Source organism: Varanus komodoensis, unplaced genomic scaffold (genome assembly GCF_004798865.1).
Source record: "Varanus komodoensis strain SLA01 unplaced genomic scaffold, ASM479886v1 scaffold53, whole genome shotgun sequence".
NCBI classification, from domain to species: Eukaryota; Metazoa; Chordata; class Lepidosauria; order Squamata; family Varanidae; genus Varanus; species Varanus komodoensis.
This window is the reverse complement of record NW_025336126.1, coordinates 1,266,275-1,288,856: the sequence shown is the minus strand read 5'-3', so window position 1 is coordinate 1,288,856 and position 22,582 is coordinate 1,266,275. Positions and strand designations below refer to the sequence as shown.

Below are 22,582 nucleotides of genomic sequence, written 5' to 3'. Positions count from 1 at the left end.
GAGTTTCAAGTCCATCATCTGGAGAACACACACAAACTGAACCGAATACACACCTTTAGAAAAGAAGAAACTTGCTTGGCAGAAATGCCATGAACTTTTCCAATGTCTTCTACCTGGCAAAGAGAGAGAGGGAGGTTTTGGTATTACACAGCTGCTTATCACATATTGCAGGTGGACGTCTCTATCTACGGACCACCCAAAGGAAAAGAACCATGAAGAGTGTGATACAGCCTTGGATGAGGGTGCTACAGTAGAGTGGACAAATTTTGGGTCAGTACCACTACCGCAGACCGGGCGTGTCCTGGAGTTTGATGGGGATGGTAGTCTCATGCAACAGTGAACATAAAGGCAGGCAGAAGTGACTCATCCAATAATGTGCAGTTAAAGCGGAAGGTTTTCCAGCTTAAGCAAAAAAAAGCTCTTTCTCTCGATGCAATGGGGTGGTGGGTGCGGGGAGAACATTATGCCTACTATGGAGCAAGTGGAAAGGCTTTTCTTGCCTGGTCACAACCATAACATTCTGACCTCAGTCACCCAGTGACACTGATGTGCTCTGGCCTCAAGATGGAAAACAAAAAGGGGCGTTCACACAAAGCGTATTTAATTCCTTGATGAACTTCAGTGTCCTAAGATGCAAAGAAAGGCCATGAGCCCAAGGGCGGAGGGGTGGGCCTATCAACTCCAACCTCTATTGGCCCTGGTGACCAAGCAGCGCCTCTGTGGTCAAAGGCAATATGCACCTGAAGTCTGGCTGCTGGAGCACCACTGGAGAGGAGAGGTCATGCCTCCACACCAGGTCTGTGGCCTAATCAGAAGGGTCTGGACTGCCACAAAACAGAGGACTAGGTGAGCCTCTGGTCTGATGCAGCAGCTACGATCTCACAATAGGTAACGCCATCCTTCCACTCAGAGAGCTGAGGACAAGCCAGTGTCCCATATTCCAGGCTGCCCAGAGAACTGACTTTACATGTGGGACTAGTCAAAGAGCAGCCCTCTGCCCACCAAACACCAATGCTTTGACCCCTGAGGCAGGTCTGAACCACATGTTAAGGCAGTCCCACAGGGCTCCCTGCCTGGAGGGAAGGAGGAAGGATCTGTCCCTGTATCTCCCAAATACCTTTTCAAATGACCCGTAGAGGTCTCTCCAGCCCAGAATGAGCTGAGCCTTCTTCTTGCCAATCTGGCGCAGGGCCATGAGATCCTTTACTGAGCCAGTGTTAAGGATGGCCAGAATGTTGTCCTTACTGCGATTCAGCAGATCGGGACGGACCTCCACCTCCCACTCTGGGGGAGCCTCATTTTCAGGGTCAGGGGCTGAAGTCTGAAGAACAAATATGGAACAGAAGAGAGAAAGGTTAGACAGTGCAGCAGCCTCTTGCCAACATTCTTGACCAACCCTGTGTCTCTTCCCCCAGATCACTTTATTGGCCCCAATATATGCCAACAGAGAGAACAGGAGCCATAGCAGAGAGCATGGATGGCCAACTACATTCCATGGTAGCTTAGCTGGGTGTTCCTCAATGAAATCAGGCATGGCAAATAAGCCTTCTCAAAAGATTGCCCACTGCCACCAGGTTAGGCTAACATGCAGGGCTAAGCATGGCTAGGCCTCTGCTGAGGCACACCCCAATTTGGCTTCCCACCACCAACTGCTAGAACCTCTCTTCGGCATGCTGGCTCTGCCAGCTCACCTGCCCTCTCCAGGCACAAAAGAAAAGATGAGGGAGGGGAGACAGGAAGAGCCTCCAATTGCCCAGCTCACCCCCTTTCCCAGGCAATTTGCAGCTCAGACACAGAAGGCAGCCTGAGCACAGATGATGACGACCAAGAGAGCTCCACTGAGGGCATCTTGCCCTGAGGGCCCCTCCCAAGCCTGACACAAGCACTGCTTGCTTGTATTAGAGTGCAATCCTCTGCACAAAGGAGATGGGGGACCCCTCAGGCCAGGCAAGTGCCAGTGTGAATCAAGAGTAGACTCCAGCCAAAGCCGTTCCCAGAGACCCTCTGCAACACACAGCACAGAGGCAGCAAGGTCAAAACTTTTATCAGTGGACCAAAAGTTTGACAACCACTGGCTCAGACAATGCTTTGCACGCATGTGTGGAAGCACCAGGTTCAGCCGTTCCTCTGAGAACTTTGGTCTGGCTCAGACAGTTGGACTTTTCCAAAACCACCCTCTTTCTGGCCCATTAAGGAATCATTCCCAACATCATCCCACCAGATCTTATCCTCAAACATTGCTTATAATAAAGGAAGGGCAAGAGCAGCCCTGATATCCCAACCTAGATATTGCTCTCTGCTCTCAGCTTGATTTTTGGGGGACGGGGTTGCTCCTGTAGAGAGGGTATAAAGTCTCCTAATTTATTCTGTTTGCTGCTTTGTCCATCCTCCTGCTCCATTCAGCAGGATGGACCCCCACATGCCCTTACATACCTTTCTCTTTCGGCCTCCCTTCTTCTGCTTTATAACAATGATGCCTTCCTCTTCCTCGTGAGTCTCTTCAGCAAGCTGCACTGGATAGCAAGAGAAGGGAAGCTGAGACCTTTAAGGGAGAAGGAAATCCTGGCTTCCAGACTCTTCTCCCCACTCCGGTCCTCCTACCTTGCTGGAGGGGCAATACCATTGCCTGTTTTCGGGGTTTGGCTGGCACATGTGGGGCAACTACACAATCTTTCTTTTGCAGAGTTTTGGCTTCCAACTCTAGCTGCTTTTCTTTAAGACTCTGCAAAAAAGATGATGGGGGCAAATAACACTCTCAGGGATGATTGAAATAGGAATTTGAAAGGGGAAGGGAATGGGGCAGAATTTCACTGATGATTAACCACCGTTGTGTAACCCCGTATTCTGCCTGTGACATGGAAGGGATACAGCTTTTACATCATATCTGTTTCCTACAGTACCCACTTGGTACTAGTTCTTCCTCCTCTCTTCAAATGCTTCCTCTTTGATGCAATTTTCAAGCTAACCTCTCAGCTTCTTCCCCAGTTGAAAGAAATGCGGGCATATTCTTACTACAGCATCTTCCTTCTTTTCTTTATAAAACTCCTCTGAAAGTGCACCCAGGCTCAGGGAAGCCTCCATGGGAGAGGAAATTCCACAATTATGGGGTAACCAACAGAACCCAGAAGGGGTCAAGAGGGCCAGTTCCCTTGGCCTGCTACAATAAACAGCTATTCAGGCTCCCCTATCCCTCCAGCTGCCACTAGGTGACAGGACAGCAGGGTAGGGAAGGGGGAGGGCTGTTACTCCAAGCAGAGATTAGGAACATGTGACTGGTCCCCCATATGATTGCAACTGGAGTCTTCCACTGACTATGCAATGGGACTCCACTGCAACTCCCACTATGTTGGTTTGGACTGCCAGGCACTGCAGCCCACAGACATCTGGAGGGCCCACAAATTCCTTGCCCCTAAATTAAAGGAGGCTTTGTTGATCCACTGAGTATGACTGCCTGTCAAATAAATTTGTACACGAAGCGAACAATGGCTGGCAGAGCAGCAGGGGAACACTGAACGGGGCAGATGCCATTTGAAAAAGAGCATTCCTGCCTGGGTGAATGGAGGAGCACTGCCTCTGCTGAAATTCTACCTGTCCCTCGTTTTTTGTCAATACCTGTGTTTTGAAAGAAGGCCAAGCAAGCAACTCTGCAACCTGCCTTTGCAGAGGCAGCTTTTAAAGCTGAATAATTTGATCAACCAAGTTGGTACATGCAGGTCCTACCTGATTCTTTGAGACCATGATGGAGGAAGGTCCTGAGCTTCATTGCTAAATAGTCCTGGAGAAGGAGGAGGAGGAAAGCCAAACACCCAGCCCTTCACCTTAAGCTCACGCAGAGTCTCATCCAGCAGCTTCCACATGCCCTGGCGCTCCTTGCGTGGTGTGTTGAGGAGCGGCACAGCACAATTCCCAGCCCTGGCCTGCTCCTTTTCCAAGGCCTCTAATCGCAGCAGCCGTTCAACCACACTTGGCTCAAGAGTCTCCAGAGGCAGCAAGGCACTGGTGGGGAGGAACAGAAGAATCGGGAAGTACCAGGTCCCACCTAGTTCTTCTGATAAAGCTAGCCAGGGTTGTAGCTCCCTCCTTGGCTTGCTGGGTCCATCCTTCCAAAATGGCATGAAAGAATTTGATCATACTGCAAAGTGTAGCAAAGCCCTTTGTCAAGAGCCACAAAATTCCGGATGCCTTACCTCAGTGGCTTCTCCTCAGTATTGCTTGACTGCTCCTCCTCTGGGCAAGGTTTCTTGGCTTCTGGGCCAGCATCACTCAAGTCTGTGGAGGGTCTTTTGGACACTGTCAAAGGTGAGAACACTTCGATCGTTTGATGTACTAAGAAGAGCTTACAGCTTGATCTAGCCGGGTTCTTCTCTACCCTAGTCCATCTACCATCAACTGTGCTGAGGCAAAAGTCTCGATGGTTTGTTGTTCTTTTGGTATTGTTCATAGTGATATTTTAAGTGCATAAGTAGCCTTAAAAGAATGTGTACCATGAAAAAGCAGAGCTATTGGCAAGCATAAAAACCTCACCTTATCAAAATCAAATTTGAATCTGCTTACAAATCACATATTATAAAGAAAAACACAACCACCATTGAACTAGTATAATGAGAAATTAAGTGACAGAAGTTACTACGACATAGAAACACTCGCTTTCTCAAAGCTGGAGCAGATAAAAACAAATACAGCTTGTTAATGCAGTGCTTCAAACGCATCAGGAGCTGCATAGACCAAGCAAAGGACTCCCTCTGCTACCTACTACCTAATCATAATAGGCAAGGAAATCTAACCTTGGGGCATGGATTATTTTGTTGAAAAAAGTGGGAAATCTCAGGGCCTGGGGTCAAGTCCAGACCTTCAAAGTTCCTCAAAAGGCTATATCCCCGTTCACAAGCTCCATCCTTTTCCCTCAACTACTGTTAATTTTCGTGCACTACCTCTGTCCACATCATAAAAGGCTCCTAAGACTTAGTAGCTGAAACCAACAGCATTTAACTAAAATATATTGGTATTTTTGACCATCCCCCTCTTGAGTGTGGTCCACCCACCATTAGAATGCAGCCCCCCCCCCAAGCTTCTCCAAAATGGAATTTGGCCCTCAGGCATACAAAAGTTCCCTGCCTCCATCAGAAAGAGTCCATGAAGAGAGAGCAGATCATGAGGGTTCTAGTATATATTTAGAACTGGACCATAAATATTTTTTAAATGGGGATCCATACACAGTGCCACACTCCATTCTTGGATGGCCCAAAAACTCTGACCTCCCTGCCCCTTCTTTCCTAGTGAACCTGCCACATTCCTGGTGTGCATGAGTGCAAGTGGACTCCATCCCATCCCCCTTACCGTTGCCTGGCACGGTCTCCTGAGTGAAGGGCTTGTTCACCACTTGCTTGGACTTGGCAGCAAAGTTGAGGCTTGTGAGAGTGTCGAAGTAGTACTTCTTCTCCGGGGCAATGTTTGTGATGATCACACTGTGAGCACTACCACCCAGAGAATCCTGAAGGGATTGAGAAAGAGATAGTTGGGGGAGGGGAAAGTGCTTCATCTCTTAAGTGTCAAACCTGCCCTCCCCCTCCAGAACCACCCCGCAACTACCTGCAGGAGGCGAGTCAGTTTGCTGTCTCTGTAAGGTACCCGAGGCAACCCCTGGTTGAGGGCATCAACCACCTTGCTGAGCACAAAGAGCGAGGTGTTAATGGCCCCGCTCTCCTTCAGGCGCACGCCTTTATTGCCTGTCCGACGGTTGTCCTCCGAGCCAGCTAAATCAATGAGGCAAAGTTTGGCAGTCCAGCTGGCATATGGTGGCCAGCCCTGTTTCTGGGTCACTCGAACCAGCAGAACAGCGTGGCTGCGGCTGGAGCGTTGATTCAGCTGTGTGGATGCCACAGTCCGATTGGAGCAGGCAGGCAAGAATTGGCTTTCGAAGTCTGCAAAGCTCACAATCTCTCTCTGTGTCAACCCTGGCACCAGGATGTGATGGTTGCAATCCTCTCGGATAGGTAAGTCACGGAGGGAGGGCTGCAGGAGGTCCAGAACCTGGGGAGTGGCAAACTGTCAGTGGCTGAGCTGGAAGCATCACCTCAGCCCCCTTCTGTGCCCTGACTTCTCAATATTCCATGGAAGTTTACTTTTGATCAAATACAGTGGAGGCCCAGTATCACCACAGAAGAAGGCCGCAATCCCCTGTGGCATGGGGCTGGATGTTTTCCAGAAACTTTTCAAGTGCTTTACTTTTGCACAGAAAATTATGCATTTCATTAGTTTGCTAATGTAAACTGAAAATGAGTTATGAGTTAAACTTGGTATTTAAGCAGTCAGCATATCATGATCAGTTCTCTGGGTTGCTAAATTTGGGCAGCAGGATGGAGTCCTGGTTATGCTAACAAACTTTATAGGAATAAAAGCAGTGCCGTATCTTGAACACAAACTGAAAAGCAGGTTCAGGTGTCAAATCCACCACTGGTATCCCTTGCTGCAATCTGCTAGACCATGTTCTCCCCGGGCTGCCAGGTTTTTCAGTCCCATTATGTCCAAAGTCACCTTCCTCTGAAGGTTCCACAGGTCTTAGCCACCAAACCTGCCAGGCTTCATTTCCCCTTCTCACACAGTTCCACCACTCATTCATTACCTTCTCTTGGTAAATCTCCAGATAAGACATGGATACCGAGTATTTCCACTCTTTCCCAGAAGCCTCCCTGGTCATTTGCAGGATATCCCGGACAGCTCGTGGTATCACGCCTGGCTGATCTGGACTCCCCAACATGGTGTGTGTCTTGCCTATCATTTTGGCAAAAGGAAAGGAAGGATAAAAAGATAATAAAAATCACAATCACCTCAAAATCCAGTTCTAGCCTCCAGCTGATCCTAGATCAGCTGGGCTCATTTGGTCGATTTGTGCTGCTTAATATTCACCTGCTCCAGTAGGCCCATAAGCCAAGATACTGGCATTTTGCCCCTCCAGCAGGTGGCGCAAGACAGGCTGAACAGATCCCATATAGACATCCTGTTGAGTAGCTGTTTCACCATAAAAAGCATCAAACCTAGTGGGGAGAGAGAGAAGCGAGGTTCACTCAAGCAGAAGCAGGTTCTATAACCCTGGAGCTCAAGAAAACCCTTCTTCCATGGCACACACATTATGTTTCTCAACCACTGTCCTTAAGCCTGAGAAAGAGTCAAAGGGCTCCTGAACAGCAACCTAGCCAACTGTGATCATTCCCCGCACCCCTCAGCTGCTCATTCTCATTGTGCCAAGGAAGAGGCAAAACAACAGTTGGTTGTGTGGACCTCTGTGGCTAATCACACTGGAAGGCATGCACAAACGTTAGAGCTCTTTGTCTCATGTGTGAATCACCAGATCAAACTCAGTTCAAAGGAAGGCCCCTGCTGAGCTCATTGTTAACTAGGGCACTATGCAGCCATGCATTCAAGAGAAGTCTGGACCTTCCTAAGTTTTCTACCCAACTCACCGATACTTCATTGTCTCCATCTTGTTCCTCCAGTTGAAGATTTCCAGGGAATGGGAATCCACACCTCGTACACACAGAGCATCCTGACCCTGTGCAGTTCCCACAGCAGGGCGCAATCTCACGCACACACGTACTCGTCCTGGCGCATTACTGGGGGCTCGCCGGGCCTCAATCCGGCTTAAGCGTTGATGAGTCGTCATGAGTACCTAATAAGGCAAAAAGTAAGGGGTGAGATCGAACTCCACATGCTGGAATCATTGGGCCCCTCTCTGGGTGGTACCCTGCCTCAGAGGAAAAAGAGGCAGCATCACAACTGGGGCACACTACCATTTATCTATCTATCTATCTATCTATCTATCTATCTATCTATCTATCTATCTATCTAGCAATCTTCTATGCCGCCCCATTCGCCGAAGCCTCGGGGACTCCCAAGAGGAGTCTCTCCTCAGAAAACTCACCTGCTGCTTACTTTTTGGTATTTTTGGTGCTAGATGAATGCCCTTTTTATTCTCACATATGTTTAACTCTAGCTGTGAGACCTTGCTGCTTATTTTAATTCTATGGCATTTGCTTTATATATTTTTAACTGATGTAATCTGCCTTACGGATATTTACACATTAAGGCTCAGGGCTTAAATTAAACCTTAAAAATCATCTTGACAAATGTTTATTCATGCATCAGCAGATCTCAAAAATTAACTGCCCCCATTCTGGACCCATTTAAAGGTGCTTCGACGTAAATTCCTCGGCTTGCAGTGGCTCTTACTTCCAAGTAAACTGGCTGAAGAAGGCCAGGATTCTTTGCAACCCAATGACCGCAGCGGGTCGTGCTTCCAAGCCCCAGCTCTGAAAGGCTGCACCCTCAGGAACGCATCGCACTCACCTCGCTTTAATCCCCCAGCCGGTTCTTCACGCACACAGAACTGCAGGAAGGAGTTCCAACTTCGTTTGTATTTGGCGCTAAGCCCGCCCCCTCGAGGGAAACAGTCCAATGGGGTGAAGAAAAGGAAGCAGCCGTTGGCTACTGAGCGTGCGCATTAACGCCCGTGCAGAATCTGCGCACGCGGAACGTGAAATGGCGAGGCCGGACATCTTTCGCACGCGCAATAGAGCGAGGGGGCGTTGAGACGGCTTGTGCATGTTGCCAGTCTTAGTTTCATGGACACAATCTTGTAATCCTCATTGGAACTTTCTCTTTAAAACTGGAATGGTATATGCGGGAAAGTACATGCTGTGCCGAGAGAGAGCGACGCCTCTCCGTAACGTTCTATATTTACTGGAAGTTCGAGTTCTTTGTGTCACTCTATTTTTTCCCATCTCTATGGTCCAAAGAACAGATTAAATTTTTCAAAATCATATCTCAAAGGTGAAAGAAAATCCATCAAGATTTTTAAAGAAACACTTTAGAGTCTAGAGAATGTACATCCACGATGAGGAAAATCGGCGGGGGGCGGGGGGGCGCGCAGCAAGCAGGCAGAAGCAAGCTAAGGCTCGTAGTGCGCCTGCGGCATTTTTCAAAAGCGGCGCAGGCGCAGTAGCCGAGCGATCCTTTTCCCCTCGTTCCCGGTCTCCCGCTCCCCTACCCGAGGGGCGGGGCCACGCTCCCACTTTCTCCCGGAGAAGCGGTGGGTTGTGCCGCGCTCGGCTGCTGCGGGCTGGCCGGGGCTTCGCGCGAAGGTGGTAGGAAGAGCGCGCGGGCTCGATGCCCGGATGGGCTCGTCGCGGCCGCGGGTGGGTGAGCCACCGATGCTTTACCTCCCGTGTCGGCCACCGGCTTTGGCGGAACCCTTTCGACTTGCTGCGCCATCGCGTGTACTCAGTGCTGAACCATGGAACTAGGGATGTAATCGCCAGATGTGCCTCTGAGCATATACAGAATGCTTTTAAAATTACGATCGAAGGCGTGGTAAAGCAGATTCGTCCGGCCAAGTTAAAGGCTGGGGAGTCCCGTGGATTGACTTGAATTAATACCAGCTGTAGAGATTTTTTTTGGGGGGGGGGGCTTGGTCAAGGCATTCCCAGTGGCCCCCCTTCCTCAGTGAGGCTACCTTCTCCCAGCTGTCGTTCCCCTTCTCATCTTTGCTAGCAGTTGCTCACTTAACAGCTACAGAGCCAGTGTGTAAACAGGCAGTGACATCTGCTGTTTCTCACCTACTCTGGCTGCGCCTAGCAAGTTGCAGTGATGAAGAGAAGCAATTCCAGGGGACTTTTGCCAATTCGAGGGGACTCAGCAAGTGCCCGACCACGGTAGTTCCTGGGGTCAGTGGCAGAGAGATAACAGACTGATTCACTGCATACTCGTATATGTAGATAAGTGTAGTGCAAGGAAGATGGTCCCACTGTTCAGTGGGATTTATTTATTTTATTTATTTAGAATTTTGGTATGCCGTCCCATTCGCATGAACACAAATAGTGCAAATATAATCCCGATTCACCCTGGCTGCAAATTAAAAACCTATAGATGATATTAAAAATTGTTAAAATATTGTTTAAATAAAAAGGTCTTAGCCTGGCGCCGAAAAACAAATAACGACGGTGCCAGGCGGACCTCTCTGGAGAGCGCATTCCATAGGTGGGGCGCCACCACAGGTGGGATGGCTTACTACAAAGAAAATGTGTAGAATTACAACCTTGAACTCTGCCAATGAAATTGGTGTATTTTAATTTTTGTCTGGCTTATGCTCACAGTTAAGTTTTGATGTTATTTGCCTTCTTTTAGATGAAACTAGAGTACAATTCAATTAATATCTGTAGTGTAATGCCATGTGTGAATTCAAACAAGGGTTACTTCCTGCTAAATAGGATTGCAGCTTTAGTCATACATTGTTTATAACCATTAAAGTAAATTAAAATTAAATTAATATGACCATCTTGTCCCATTGATTTCACTGGGTTTATTCTCTATATGGCCATTTTTATTTATTACATGACTTAACTGCCTTAGAGCAAAAGCTCTCTGAGCAGTTCATAGATAAAGCTTAAAACCATAACAATATAAATAATAACAAATCTAAAACAACAGAATAAACCCATACAAAAGTAAATCTGGATCAAGTCATTTCTTTCTGTGTGAAAATATGAATGTTTTGTAGCATAGGCCTGATGCCAAGAGCTGCTTACTCTCAGCTGCACATTCTGAAGTTACATAGTTTTTATCTGGCCAGGGTGGCTTATTTTATACTGTACTGCTGTATTTTAATTTTATATTTATATTCTAATTTATATTATAATTATTTTAACTTAAATATGTGAGCCGCCCCGAGGCTTCGGCGAATGGGGCGGCATAAAAATGTTTTAATAAATAAATAAATAAATAAATAAATAAATAAATAAATAAATAAATAAATAGTTACTATTACAGCAGCAGCATAGAATAGTGGAGTTGGAAGTGGCCAAGAAGGCCATCAGTTCCAATCCCCTGCAGGGGGGTTACACCATCCCATCCTATAATAATACTTGTCACATTTGTATTCATTTCCAGATGTTCAAACCACTTCACATGCGTTATCTAGTTGTGATCCTTACCTGTAAAGTAGTTCAATATTACTTAGTAGTAGTTCAAATATATCAATATTTTCCATTTTACTGAGAGTGGCAGGGGAGAGTAGACTGAGGCTGAAAGAGTTTGCCTAAAAATGCCATTTCTCCAGAGTCCTTGTTTCATACTTAAGCAGAAATCCTGTTTAGCAGCCTTTTCCATCCTTGTACTCTCCAGTTGTGTTTGTCTGCAACTCCTGTTCTCCCAAAGCTGCTCTATCCATTTTCTTGGGAGTAAGTCTTGTTGCACTCAATAAATCCTCTGAGCCTGTTTCTTGATCCTTGTACTACACCTGCTTTGAGATGTTACATAAAGCCCAGAGTTACTTGGCGAAAAGATGAAATTCAACTAAAAATGGTGCAAATCATCTCAGCATGGCATCTGCTAATGTAGTCATGAAAAATAACAGCTTGCTTTCTTAAATGCAGGCTTGTGATGAGACCACTCTCCTTGGGAAGCCAAAATAATCAGTGTTGCTTGTGCACACTGATCTAATCACTCCAGTGGAAGGGACTTTCAGTGGGGCCTGCCTCTTGAACTCAGCAACTGCTTATGCAAGGTAGAGTATGTGTTTTTTGCCTGTGAGATTTTGGGATTTGCTGGACCAGCATGACTGACAACATGGACGGCCTCACGTGCAAGTAGTGGATTGTATGCAAGCAGCTGTGCCCAAGTTAGTAGAAAGAAAGCAGCAGCTTAGAGGAAAGGGCCTGGGCCCTAAATGCCTGAGCGACCTGAGTTTACTGCTGTGGTAGGTCTGTTCTGGCATGTAAAATGTGAGAGAGGGGCTCCCTGGATACGTGCATACCTGCTGGCAAGGAGAAAGTGGATTTTCCTGACAGGATGGCTTTGCCCTATCCTGTTCCTTGGCACTGTTCTGTTCCTGGACATCTGGAGCAGTCTAGCAAGGTCTGATGCAAGTCGGAAGCCTGGCAGCCGGGGCCTGGAGCAGCAGGAAAACTCTTCAGTGGTGTTTGACTGGGTTACTGGAAGTCAGGAGACTGATGCTGAACAGCAGGTAGAGGAGATTAAGAAAGGAAACTATCAGCTGGCCCACAAGGTAGTTGTGCCAGCAGCAGCAGCAGCAACGGAAGTTATTTTGTAGGAGCCAAGCTGCTGCAGCCCTGATCCTGGCCAGAATGATGAGGGGGAGGCCCCCCAACCACAAAAGTAAGGATATGGAACGCCACATGCCACTGAGGGAGCAGTGCCCTTGCTGCTGGCTTTGCTCTGGGGGAAGAGGTCAGGTCTGTGATGATTCCAGTCAGGCAGCCTCATGTCCTCCGATGCTACAGACATTAAAAAAAATGCTTCAATACCTGTGGAGGGGATGGGGTTTGATGGGCTGTAAATGGCAGTGGGGCTGGGTTTGGGGGATGATGGAGATGATGAACATGGATCTCCTGAAGTTGCCTGGTTCCCGGCCTAAAGTAAGTACTGTTCATTTCAATGGGTCTCCCAGGAGGAGTGCCGTAGGATGGGAATTTTAACAGCCACAGCGCTGTGTTTCTGATTTTGGACGCTGCAGGACCGTTGCTGCACTGTCCCAGGCAACTCTGCAGCTGTGGGTATTTTGATCCCCGAGTCTCGCCTCCCACAGTTTTTGTCTCTCTTGCAGCCATGGAGGAAGCCAGTGCTGTGGAGGAAGGGGAAGTGACCTCTGGGATGCAGTCCTTGGCAGTGGAAGATGGGCCTGCCCCGGAGCTTGCTGCCCCCACTGAGGAGCAAGATGAAGCACCTGGGAGGGAGGGAGAGGAAGAGCAGTCAGGGAAGGGTGAGGAGTCCATAGAGGAGGAGGACTGGTGCGTGCCCTGCAGTGACGAGGAATTGGATTCCCCCGACACCTGGATGCCCCCTCCTGCAGAGATCCGGCGCCTGTATGAACTCATTGCTGCCCAAGGTACTCTGGAAATCCAGGCCGAAATCCTGCCTCGCCGCAACCCCACCCCAGAGCCTGACAGTGATGATGAAGACAAATCTGATGGGCAGCCAGAGGACCAGGAAGAGGAGGAGGAAGAGAAGTAAGGCAGTGGGCCTTGTCTGGGGAGCTGCGTTCTGGGCTGTTACGGGGAGGAAGGAGGCGGTGACCGCGGGCTGTGGGGTTCTGCTGACGCTTGCCTTCTCTGTTCTCCCCAGGCCTCACGTGCCGACGGAATTTGACTTTGATGATGAGCCAGCCTCACCCAAGAGCTCCTTGATTGATCGCCGGAGAACCCCTGGTATGTAGAGTAGGAAAGCCAAGCTCCCATTAAGAAGAGCTTTGTTGGTACAGGCCAAAGGCCTGCTTGGTTGCTGGTGTTCGGAGGCCCACCAAAGCAGCCTTCAGCAACTGGGCGGCTTCCAGATGTATTGGACTACAATTCCTGTAGCTGGTGGAGGATTATGAGAGTTGTGGTCTAATGCATCTGGAGAGTACCCAGCTGGGGAAGGCTGCTTTTGTGGGAGGTGGTGGTATTATTATTATTATTATTAGCATTAGCTTTTTGTACTGCCTTGTAGCTGAAGCTCTCTGGGCAATTCACAGCACTTAAGTCACCCATCTAGATTTCAGCCAGGCCCAACCCTGCTTAACTTCCAAGATTAGGCAGGATATAGCCATCATAACTAGTAGCCATTGATGACCTTACCTCCCATCAGTTTGTCTAATCCCCTTCCAAAGTTCAAGTTAGCAGCCGTCAGTGCATCTTGTGGTAGTGAGTTTCACAGTATGTTCTGTAAAGAAGTAGTTTTTTTTTTTTTTGTCCTGAATCTCCCACTATTTAGCTTCAGTGGATACCCCTGGTTCTATGTTCTAAGATTATTCTTATCTAGTTTCTCTACAACATGCATACTTTTTTGAACCTGTCTCTCCCTACCACTCCCATTGTCCTTTTTTGTAAACCAAAAAACATCAAACATTGTACCTTTCCTCCTTTGGGAGTTGTTCTAGCTCTTTGATCACTTTGGTTGCCCTTTTCCAGCTCTCCAATATCCTTTCTGAGGTGTAGAAGTATACCTTTCATTATCTTGACAGGCTCCTACTTCCTTTCTATATCTGGATCTGTAGAGATGTAGTTTTTCAGATACTAAAAGAACTCAACCATTTTACACAAAACACAGTTACTTTGTAAATAGACCTATTTGTTCACACCAGGCAAGAGTATTTAAGACAGCTATTAGTACTACATGGTAATTTGTTGAGAGAGCTTGCAACAGGGAAAGAGAACAGGACTAAATACAGCAATTTTACCAATGTAGATTTCTGCAGGCAGTGATTACTTCTGCCCAGAAGCTTCCCTTTATTTTTACAGTTTTGCACTTAAACATGATAGATGATATAATTGCATAGCACACTCTGATTGGCTCCAGCACTCTTTCAATCCTGCCTCTTCATATTTATTCATATTGAATGGCATTTTGTTTTCACTTGTACAGTTCTATAGAAATTTTCCTCCTTGTCCTTTGTGGTTTTGACCTGTCTCGAGTATGACACTTATTTAGTAAGAATGTTCCCGAGGGCAACATTACTGCCACTGATAGGTCAAAAGCAAATTTTGGTCCACCTTTTTGGCATGCCTGAAAATGACCGTTGCTTTAAAATGCCCTACATCAGTGGTGGCGAACCTATGGCATAGGTGCCACAGTGGGCACACAGAGCCCTCCTTGTTGGCACGTGAGCCAAGTCACCCCAGCAGCCCCCCAGCAGCTGAGCATAGGATAACAGCAGGCATAGGGGCCATGCGCATGCTCGGAAAGGAGTAGCGGCGCCAGGCAATGTCGTCACAATCCGCAACTCATTAGCTGCCACTCATCTGGGCTTTCACATGGCCGGTCAGTGTGCTGCCAAGGATATATATTTTTTTGCTTGGACTGGCTGTGAAGTGTTTTTTCTAAACTAAAACCTCAGTTTTCAGGTTTTATTGCAGTTTTGGCACTTTGTGATAAATAAGTGGGTTTTGGGTTGCAGTTTGAGCACTCATTCTCTAAAAGGTTCACCAGCATTGGGTTAGGGTGAGAAAAACGAGGTGTCCTGGCATGATTTTTATGGTTGAAATGTGATTAGAATGGGCAGAAATGTTGAGCTGTGCAGAAAAAGCTACTCAAGGGTTTTTGAAAATCACCCTCTTTTCAATGGAATTTTCGCCCTATTCAGTGGTACCTCGGTTCACGAATGCCTCAGTTCATGACCAAATTGGGTCACAAACAGAAATTTCATCAAAATTTTGCCCCAGGTCGTGAACTCTGCATCGGGTGACGATTGTGAGCATGCCCACCTTCCCTGCACGGGCATGATCGCGGTCATGCTGGGCGGGGGGGAGACGGCCGTATTTGTGCTGTGGGGGTGGAAATGGCCGTTATTGTGCCCATTTTCCCTGCCTGAGTATGCCCACGCCCACCTCCCCCCCACATCCACCTCCCCCGTGTGCTGGCAATCGCGCCCGCCTCCCCTCCAGAGTGCCCGCAATTGCGCCTTCCTCTCCCCGCCCCCAGCACGATCACTGGGGGCGGGAGATGGCCGCGATCTTTGTTGTTCTTTGTCGATTTGCTTCAAATTTTTGTGAGTAAAAAAAAATTTGCAGAACCGATTAACCTAATTTACATTGAGCCTTATGAGAATATTTGACTTGGATTACAACCAATTTGGGTCACGACCAGAGTCCTGGAATGGATTAAGTTTGTGAAACAAGGTACCACTGTATTAGGGTTAGGGGTGTGCACCAGGGCAGGGTTAGGGTTAGAAAAATGAGGTGTCCTGGCATGATTTTGATGGTTGGAATGTGTTCAGAATGGGCAGAAATGATGAGATGTGCAGAAAAAGGTACTCAAGGAAGGCTTTTTCAAAATTGCCCTCTTTGCACTGGAACTTTTGCCCTATATTAGGGTTAGGGGTGTGCACCAGGGTAGGGTTAGGGCAGTGGTGTTGAACCTATGGCACGTGTGCCACAGCGGGCATGCCGAGCCATCTCTGTTGGTACGCAAGCCAAGGTGCGCCAGCATTGCCCCAGCAGCCAAGCATCAGATAACAGCGCACATAGGGGCCATGCGCATGCTTGGAAAGGAGTAGCGGTGCCAGGCGATGACGTCACAAGCTTCGACTCATCAGCTACAACTCGTCCGAGCTTTCGCATGGCTGGTCAGCACGCTGCCAACTATATATATACATTTGCTTGGACTTGCTGTGAGTTGTTTTTTCTCAACTAAAACCTCAGTTTTCAGGTTTTATTGCAGTTTTGGCACTTTGCAATAAATAAGTTGGTTTTGGGTTGCAGTTTGGACACTTGGTCTCTAAAAGGTTCGCCATCGCTGCCCTACATGGTGTCCCAGAACTACACAGAATATTTCAAGAACATGAATTTATCTAGATAGTGTGCGTTAACTTAAGTCACCCATTAAGACAACACCTTTTAGATTTTTCTTTGATTTCATTTGCAATGTCAAAATCAGAATCGAATTTTGATCAGAAAGGAAATCACCGTATCCCCAAAGAATTACTTTGGTATCCTTATAGTGTTACCCACTATGATTGTCTGGAGAAATCTGTCCCCACTGTCTTCCTGTATCCCACTGGCCCTCCCTGTTCCACCAAATTTCCACTATGCCCACTGTATAGTTTGTTTAATACCAAGCACTCCAATTTCCTGCTATTGACTGGAAAGGCTTCCAGCATTAGCAGAAAAAAAATGTATGTGATATTCTTCTCCAAGCATCTCTGGGATATGTATGTCCTCTGAAGTCCTTTGGCTGGCTGTCATGTTCTACTGCATGCTCCTAACCTTTTTCTACCTTCCCTGATTAAAACGATTGGATGCTACCCCAGGAGCACATCCTGACTTTAGTTCTTCCTCTACTTTGACTAATGTGAGAGACTTGCTCGGTCAAAACAGTTTGGCAGGCAGAGTTTGTAGGTTTCTAGATGGATTCAAGGAAATTGAAAAGTTAGGGACACGTTGGCTTATTTAGCTTACTTTGCAAGTTTCCGAAAGAAGAGTTTGGGGAGCTATCAAAAACGGATGCGAAAAGTTAGGACAGGAAAGGACAGCTAGATTACACTGATCGGGATGGAGGGATGACTGCCTACCTTACTTGCAGTAACAGAAAGTAGATGCTGGGGCATAAATGTAGATTTGGGTCACGTCAGGACAGAATGGGCGCTTCCTAGCAACACCTTGCCCTCGAGACCTGCAACTTGCTTTGAAAAACACTGGTCCAGAGCAAACTCACTCTTCCCACAGAGTCTGTGAGTCCCAATTTTTGTTTACTTTTCAGGCACGTTGGCGAAGAGCCAGAAGAGGGAGGCCCGCCTGGACAAGGTGCTGTCAGACATGAAGCGTCACAAAGTCTTAGAGGAACAGATCATGAAGACGGGCCGGGACCTCTTTGACCTTGACTCGGATGATGTACCCACTCCAAAGCGGCCACCGGGTCTCTTCCTGCGGCAGCGGAAATACTGACCCCAGGAAGACCATCCTTTTGGTCGCCCCCCCTCTCCAGCTGACTGGAGCCACAAGCTATTGCATTTAAATCCAGGTGGACTCTGACTGCAGCTCAAACCCTGCACAGCTGCAGGATGCACTTGCTTTCCATGATCTTGTTTGCAATAAAACTCCATGAGTTTGTTTTTAATTCACTCTTTTAAGTTTTAGGGGCTTTAGCGATGGAGAGAGATGGAAGTCAGAGAGAGAGGCAGTATCAGCAGTAACTAATTCTGCCTGCCGCAGCTATTGTGGCTAGTGTGCTGCACCTGTTGAGAAGCACGGCGTGCCGCAGCCTTCCTTGCAGCCTGAGAGTGAGTGAGGGGCAAGGAGCTTCCACAGACCTGTGCTGTGCATTGAAGGGATTCAGGGGGCTTGAAAAGCATTCTGCAATAGCTGGGATGATCAGCTCTTCCTCCACCACTTCCCTCTCCAAGCTCAGAGCTCAAGGGAAGAGCAGCAGGAATGATTGTTCTTGTGGCATGTGTGTTAAATCAAACTAGTTTTCCCACCTCCTGCACTAGGTGAAGAAGTGGGACCTCCCTCTGCTGCTGGGGGCACCGTGTGTTCTGAGATGCAGCTGTCTGCTTAGTGATTCTGGTGAGCATGGAAAAAAGCTCATTCCGGGGCTGGATTAGTGCAAAAGAGCTGGCGTTGAAATCTAAGAAGCATTGGCAAGGTGTGCCCAAGTGACTCAGCAGCTTTGGGGAAGCAGTTTAAGCTGTCAGCCATTATTCCTCATTGTTGCCAGAGAAATAACAAATGCAGGCAAAACATACGGAAGCAAAATTCAGACAGAAGGCCATGTCTGCTTTTGTGCCATAGTATTCCAGCAGTGGCACAGACGTATGCTAGTAATTCTTTCTCTGCTACATGCAAGGTCATATGAATTATTTTAATGACTCTCACGGAGATCTCCAGTGACAGACCATGCCCTGAAGCAACTGACATCACAGATCCAATTAACAGACTTTCATCAGACTGTATTTTGCCAGACTTTCTGACTTGTAACATCTCAGTCAGACACATTATTAGGATTTTTTAAATGGACCTATTGTTGAGACTTTGGCCATGACTTGTTTCGTTTTATGGCCTCTGGCTCTGTTCCTGTCAAATGTATCACCATGGCAAGAATGCAAAAGGATTCTGGATTTTTGTTCCAACCATGAGTCATGACAACAGATGATTTTATTGGAGTGCGAATTTATTTTGGGATTATAAAGGAATAAATCCCATTACATAAACGTTGGTATTAAGAGATGATCTGAAGACGTGGAAACAGAGTGTGACCTTGGCTTACTTCTCCCTTCGCCCACAGCTCCATCCACCCTTTCTCAAAAACCTAAGAGAAGTTCAAGCTACTAAAAATGAGGTTTGCCGATCTTCAGGTGATTTCCAAGGGAATCTAGCCCTGCAGAGTAGGCTGCAGCATCTGCTGCCCTTGAAAATATTGGTTCCTTAAAAAAAGAAAGATCATGAGGAGCCATTCGATCAACAGGATGCCAGAAGAGGAGCCACCCCAAGGCTTCGGCGAATGGGGCGGCATAGAAATGTTTTAATAAATAAAAATAAAATAAAAGTATTCCACATCACAGGACAAGTGTTTGAGAAGTGGTCACAGAATCACTTTGAGGAAAAAGATGTCCCCACAGCCCCTTCCACGATACAACAATGTGTAGGCTTTGAATCAGATGCAGCTTTGCAAAGCTGTGGCCAGGAAATGTCCCCCAGCTCAGTCTACACCATGAATATCTGTCCCAAGGCAATAATGTGGGAGGCTATTTTTTCTGAGGTGCAGCAGACCCTTGTGATAGCATGATATGTGTGATTTCTTGACTACAATACCTGATCAGGGTGGCACCTACCAACCAGGGGCAAAGATATAGTCTAATGCCTGTCGCTCAGGTCCTGCCACGTTGGGGTGCCAGAGATCAACAATAAAAATTACCCGTGGACCATCCGTGGGGGAACCTGAAAAAAAACATGGTAGGAATTCTCTTTTAGGTCAAGGGTAGGCAAGGGAGAGGGAAAGAAATACCAGTTTTGCAGCCTTCACCACCCACAGCACCAGAACTCAGCACCGTAATAGGGAATAGAAATCCTTAAAGTGGGTGGGGAGTATGTGCCTTGTTTCTAAGCAAAGTTGCACCCACACAAGTGTCCAGAAGCAGGATTTTGCTTTAAAACAAGACACACATTCCCTGTGCACTTTGACTTAATGAGAAATTGGGGGGGGGGGTTTACTACTGTGCTAGCAAAATTTGATGATCAATTTGGAGGGCTGCCCTGTTTCCCCCTCCCCACCCCATAGATTCTTGGCACGGAGAGTTGGTTCCTGGAAATTGTCAGTCCCTATTTTAGATACCTTTAAACTGGGCAAAATGATCTTTATCTTGTGATCATTTCCCAAAATCCTGGATAGGGAGGCCAGCTTCCTGGTGGCTTATAGTAATTCAAATTGACTCCAGGTGCCCAAACAGGTATGCATTAAATAAGATGGGTTCTATCCATTTTACAAATGAACCATGTGGGTAATGCTAAGCAGGGGATGCATAACCATACTCTGACAAAGAATTGCCAGGGCAAATAGTATTTTTCAACCCTGGGTCTTTCAGGCCCCAGTTCAGCCTACTAGTCCATCCCTTCCAACTCGATGCCGTCTAGATGTGTTGAAGTGTAGCTCTGAACAGCTGGCTGAGGATGCTGTGAGCTGTGATCCCGGTCTGGGGACGGCCACTATAGCCTTAGCATGGTTGGCCTGCTGTTTTTTCTCTTACCATTGTGGGCTGTGGTGTGCAAGAAGGAGTCATCTACAAGGAGGCAGTATCCCTCCGACCAGCACTGTGGTTCACCGCCCACTACCAGCTCACAGCCAGGGGGGACCTTCAACCCTAGAAGTGGAACAGACAGGCGGCTGTGAGAGGAGGGTACCCCGAATGCTTCCATGGTTTCAACCCTACCCTTAACCTGAAAGATGCAGATAAAAGGCAATAACAAAGAGCTCATTAAAGAAAAAGCTCCACATCCTGTGAGAAAGGGAACCCGGACTGCTCCCAGCAAAGGATGTGGACCAAAACAGTTCCTGTATAAACACACATGGACACACAGTTATGTGATAAGGAGAATGTTTAACTGGTGACCAGGGAAGTACTGATAAGGAGCTTAGGACCTCATCTTCTGCCTACTGGAGCCCTTCTGAAGATACTGCATGTTTACAAACACAAGGGCCAGAAACTTGCTTTAAAACCAGAAACTGAGACCTGTGTGATACCATGCAGTTTTATTGAATTGCCAAGGGCAAAAAAGGTGCACTGATACCCCATTCCCACATACGCAAGCGACTTGCCACATCTACTAATCCATGCTGTAACAGAGGCTTCCCTGGCATGTATTTTCTCTCCAGGCATTCAGACATTAGTTATGGCTTAATTGTTAAAGGCCGCCTTTATCATTTTCATGCTATACTGCAAGCAGGGAAAAGTGTGCGTTTGTGGATTAATGCTTTTTGCAATGTATTTTTATGATGTTTTCATGATATTTACTTTTATTTGGGTTTATATTGATCTGGGGAGTACCCCCAATTTGTTGTATTAATCAGAGATTTCTCTGTTGTGTAAGTCACTTTGAGACTACTTTTCACAGTGAGAAGAGATGCATGCATGTAATGAGTAAATAATAGTAAGAAAAGCATGACGGCCTGCAAATGTGTTGAACTGCAATACCCATCATTCCCAACCACTGGCCCTTCCAGGAAAATGCTCTTTGTCAGCAATTGCATTTAAAATTAAAGCTGCAATGCCATATCTTATGTGGAATAAATCAGCCTGATTAAATCCCATGGGACTTAGTGTTGAATAGATATGCATAGGACTGCACCATTAAAGATCTTGTAGGATATCAGTCCTACTTAGACTCTTTGAAATGAATGGGAGAGCAATTAGTCATGACTAGTGTTAATTCCCATTTATTTCTTTTGGGTCTTCTGTAAGAGTAACCCATTGACAGTATGCTGACCAATTCATCTGGAAGCACTTTTTAAGTGTTTAAATCAGTTTATTCATTTATGTTGCATCCTTAAACATGACCTCAGGAGTTGCAAAGATTGCTGTTGGATATTTATAACCAGCAATGAAGTGCCACCTCCTATTTTGCAACATGTGCAAGGATGCCACCCATGCTGTTTCATACTCCTCCTCTGTCAACCCGCTTTGTGTAATATCTTGCCTGACTAAGAGATCTGAAGATCTCAAACCCTTGCACGTTTCTGGTGACCTTTTCAGGGGGCATAAAGCACATTCGTAGACATATTTAGACAGAAAACGGTCCTACAAGCACTGCAGGAGCTGCTTCTGCTTAAGCATGCACAGGACTGCACCATTGATCACTGGTGGCCCTGCAGATGCTTTGACCTACAAGCTCCATCATGCCTCAGCATCACCTTGCTGGTTAAGGCGGATGGGAGTTGTAGGCCAAAAGAGATGGGGAGCTACACGTTTCGCCCACCCCTGCATTTCCCACCCTATGGATGTTGGCATTTCTGTTTGCAAGGCTGACAGAGGAAGGATCCGGCTTTGCAGTCTTCCCCACACCCTCCGCATCTCCCCCCACCCCCGGGGCCACTGGCACCTGCTCACCCAAGTGGCACCGCACGCGGGTGTTGGTGGGCCCGTAGGTCCCCGGCAGGACGGTGCCCGGCTGCAAGACGCTGAAGCAGGCATTGCCGAAGCGGTTGGCGCTGACGAAGGTGCGCAGGGCGCAGAGGGCGCGGTACGTCCAGGGGCAGCTGCGGCAGTTCTGCGCCACGCACTCCCCCTGGCGGTAGAGGTAATAGCTGTGCCAGCCCGGCGTGCCGTTGGCCGTCCAGCCCCGAGGGGGCGCTGCCGGCGGCGCGGCGGCGGCGAAGTCCCAGGCGACGCCCTCGAACTCGCGCAGGATGGCGGGGAAGCTGAGCTCCAGGACCTCCACGTCGTGGCGCTGCGACTCGCGGGGGAAGTAGGGCGCCGAGGGCAGGTCCGGCAGGTAGAAGGCGCTGGGCTTCTGGATGGCCGGCCGCTCGCCCAGCTGGTAGTGGGCCTGGTCGCGGATGCCCTTGTGCAGCCGGTTCATGCCCGACCACGAGTAGCGCTTGGCGT

General features: G+C 47.7%; 3 protein-coding genes across 6 annotated transcripts in view; 1 reads left to right on the top strand and 2 right to left on the bottom strand.

The window, feature by feature from the left end:
* KIF22 (kinesin family member 22) overlaps positions 1-8,581 on the bottom strand; it is a 12,579-nt gene extending 3,998 nt beyond the window's left edge. The window contains exons 1-12 of the mRNA XM_044447904.1: positions 8,344-8,581; positions 7,461-7,666; positions 6,907-7,034; positions 6,623-6,771; positions 5,590-6,030; positions 5,338-5,491; positions 4,188-4,290; positions 3,819-3,996; positions 2,602-2,722; positions 2,434-2,513; positions 1,118-1,321; positions 54-113 (exon numbers count right to left, since the gene is read on the bottom strand). Coding sequence (XP_044303839.1) covers positions 54-113; positions 1,118-1,321; positions 2,434-2,513; positions 2,602-2,722; positions 3,819-3,996; positions 4,188-4,290; positions 5,338-5,491; positions 5,590-6,030; positions 6,623-6,771; positions 6,907-7,034; positions 7,461-7,660 — 1,818 coding nt within the window. The 5' untranslated portion in view covers positions 7,661-7,666; positions 8,344-8,581. The remainder of the gene's footprint in view (positions 1-53; positions 114-1,117; positions 1,322-2,433; positions 2,514-2,601; positions 2,723-3,818; positions 3,997-4,187; positions 4,291-5,337; positions 5,492-5,589; positions 6,031-6,622; positions 6,772-6,906; positions 7,035-7,460; positions 7,667-8,343) is intronic.
* A 442-nt stretch (positions 8,582-9,023) lies between these two features.
* On the top strand, positions 9,024-17,601 carry PAGR1 (PAXIP1 associated glutamate rich protein 1). 4 transcript variants are annotated; one of them, XM_044447837.1, is made up of 5 exons: positions 9,024-9,085; positions 11,427-11,557; positions 12,599-13,019; positions 13,135-13,217; positions 17,245-17,601. In XM_044447837.1, exons 2-5 carry the CDS (start codon positions 11,551-11,553, stop codon positions 17,427-17,429), a joined length of 696 nt encoding a protein of 231 aa, XP_044303772.1. In that variant the 5' UTR covers positions 9,024-9,085; positions 11,427-11,550; the 3' UTR covers positions 17,430-17,601. The 4 variants fall into 4 exon arrangements, with proteins under 4 accessions (XP_044303772.1, XP_044303773.1, XP_044303770.1 ...); XM_044447838.1 differs by lacking the exon at positions 9,024-9,085 and adding an exon at positions 9,092-9,191 and having other exon boundaries at positions 12,617-13,019; XM_044447835.1 differs by lacking the exon at positions 9,024-9,085 and adding an exon at positions 9,092-9,191.
* A 1,035-nt stretch (positions 17,602-18,636) lies between these two features.
* ASPHD1 (aspartate beta-hydroxylase domain containing 1) overlaps positions 18,637-22,582 on the bottom strand; it is a 4,286-nt gene continuing 340 nt past the window's right edge. The window contains exons 1-3 of the mRNA XM_044447687.1: positions 22,085-22,582; positions 20,228-20,341; positions 18,637-19,421 (exon numbers count right to left, since the gene is read on the bottom strand). The exon at positions 22,085-22,582 is cut by the window's right edge and continues 340 nt beyond it. Of these exons, the coding sequence (XP_044303622.1) occupies positions 19,312-19,421; positions 20,228-20,341; positions 22,085-22,582 (722 nt within the window). The 3' untranslated portion in view covers positions 18,637-19,311. The remainder of the gene's footprint in view (positions 19,422-20,227; positions 20,342-22,084) is intronic.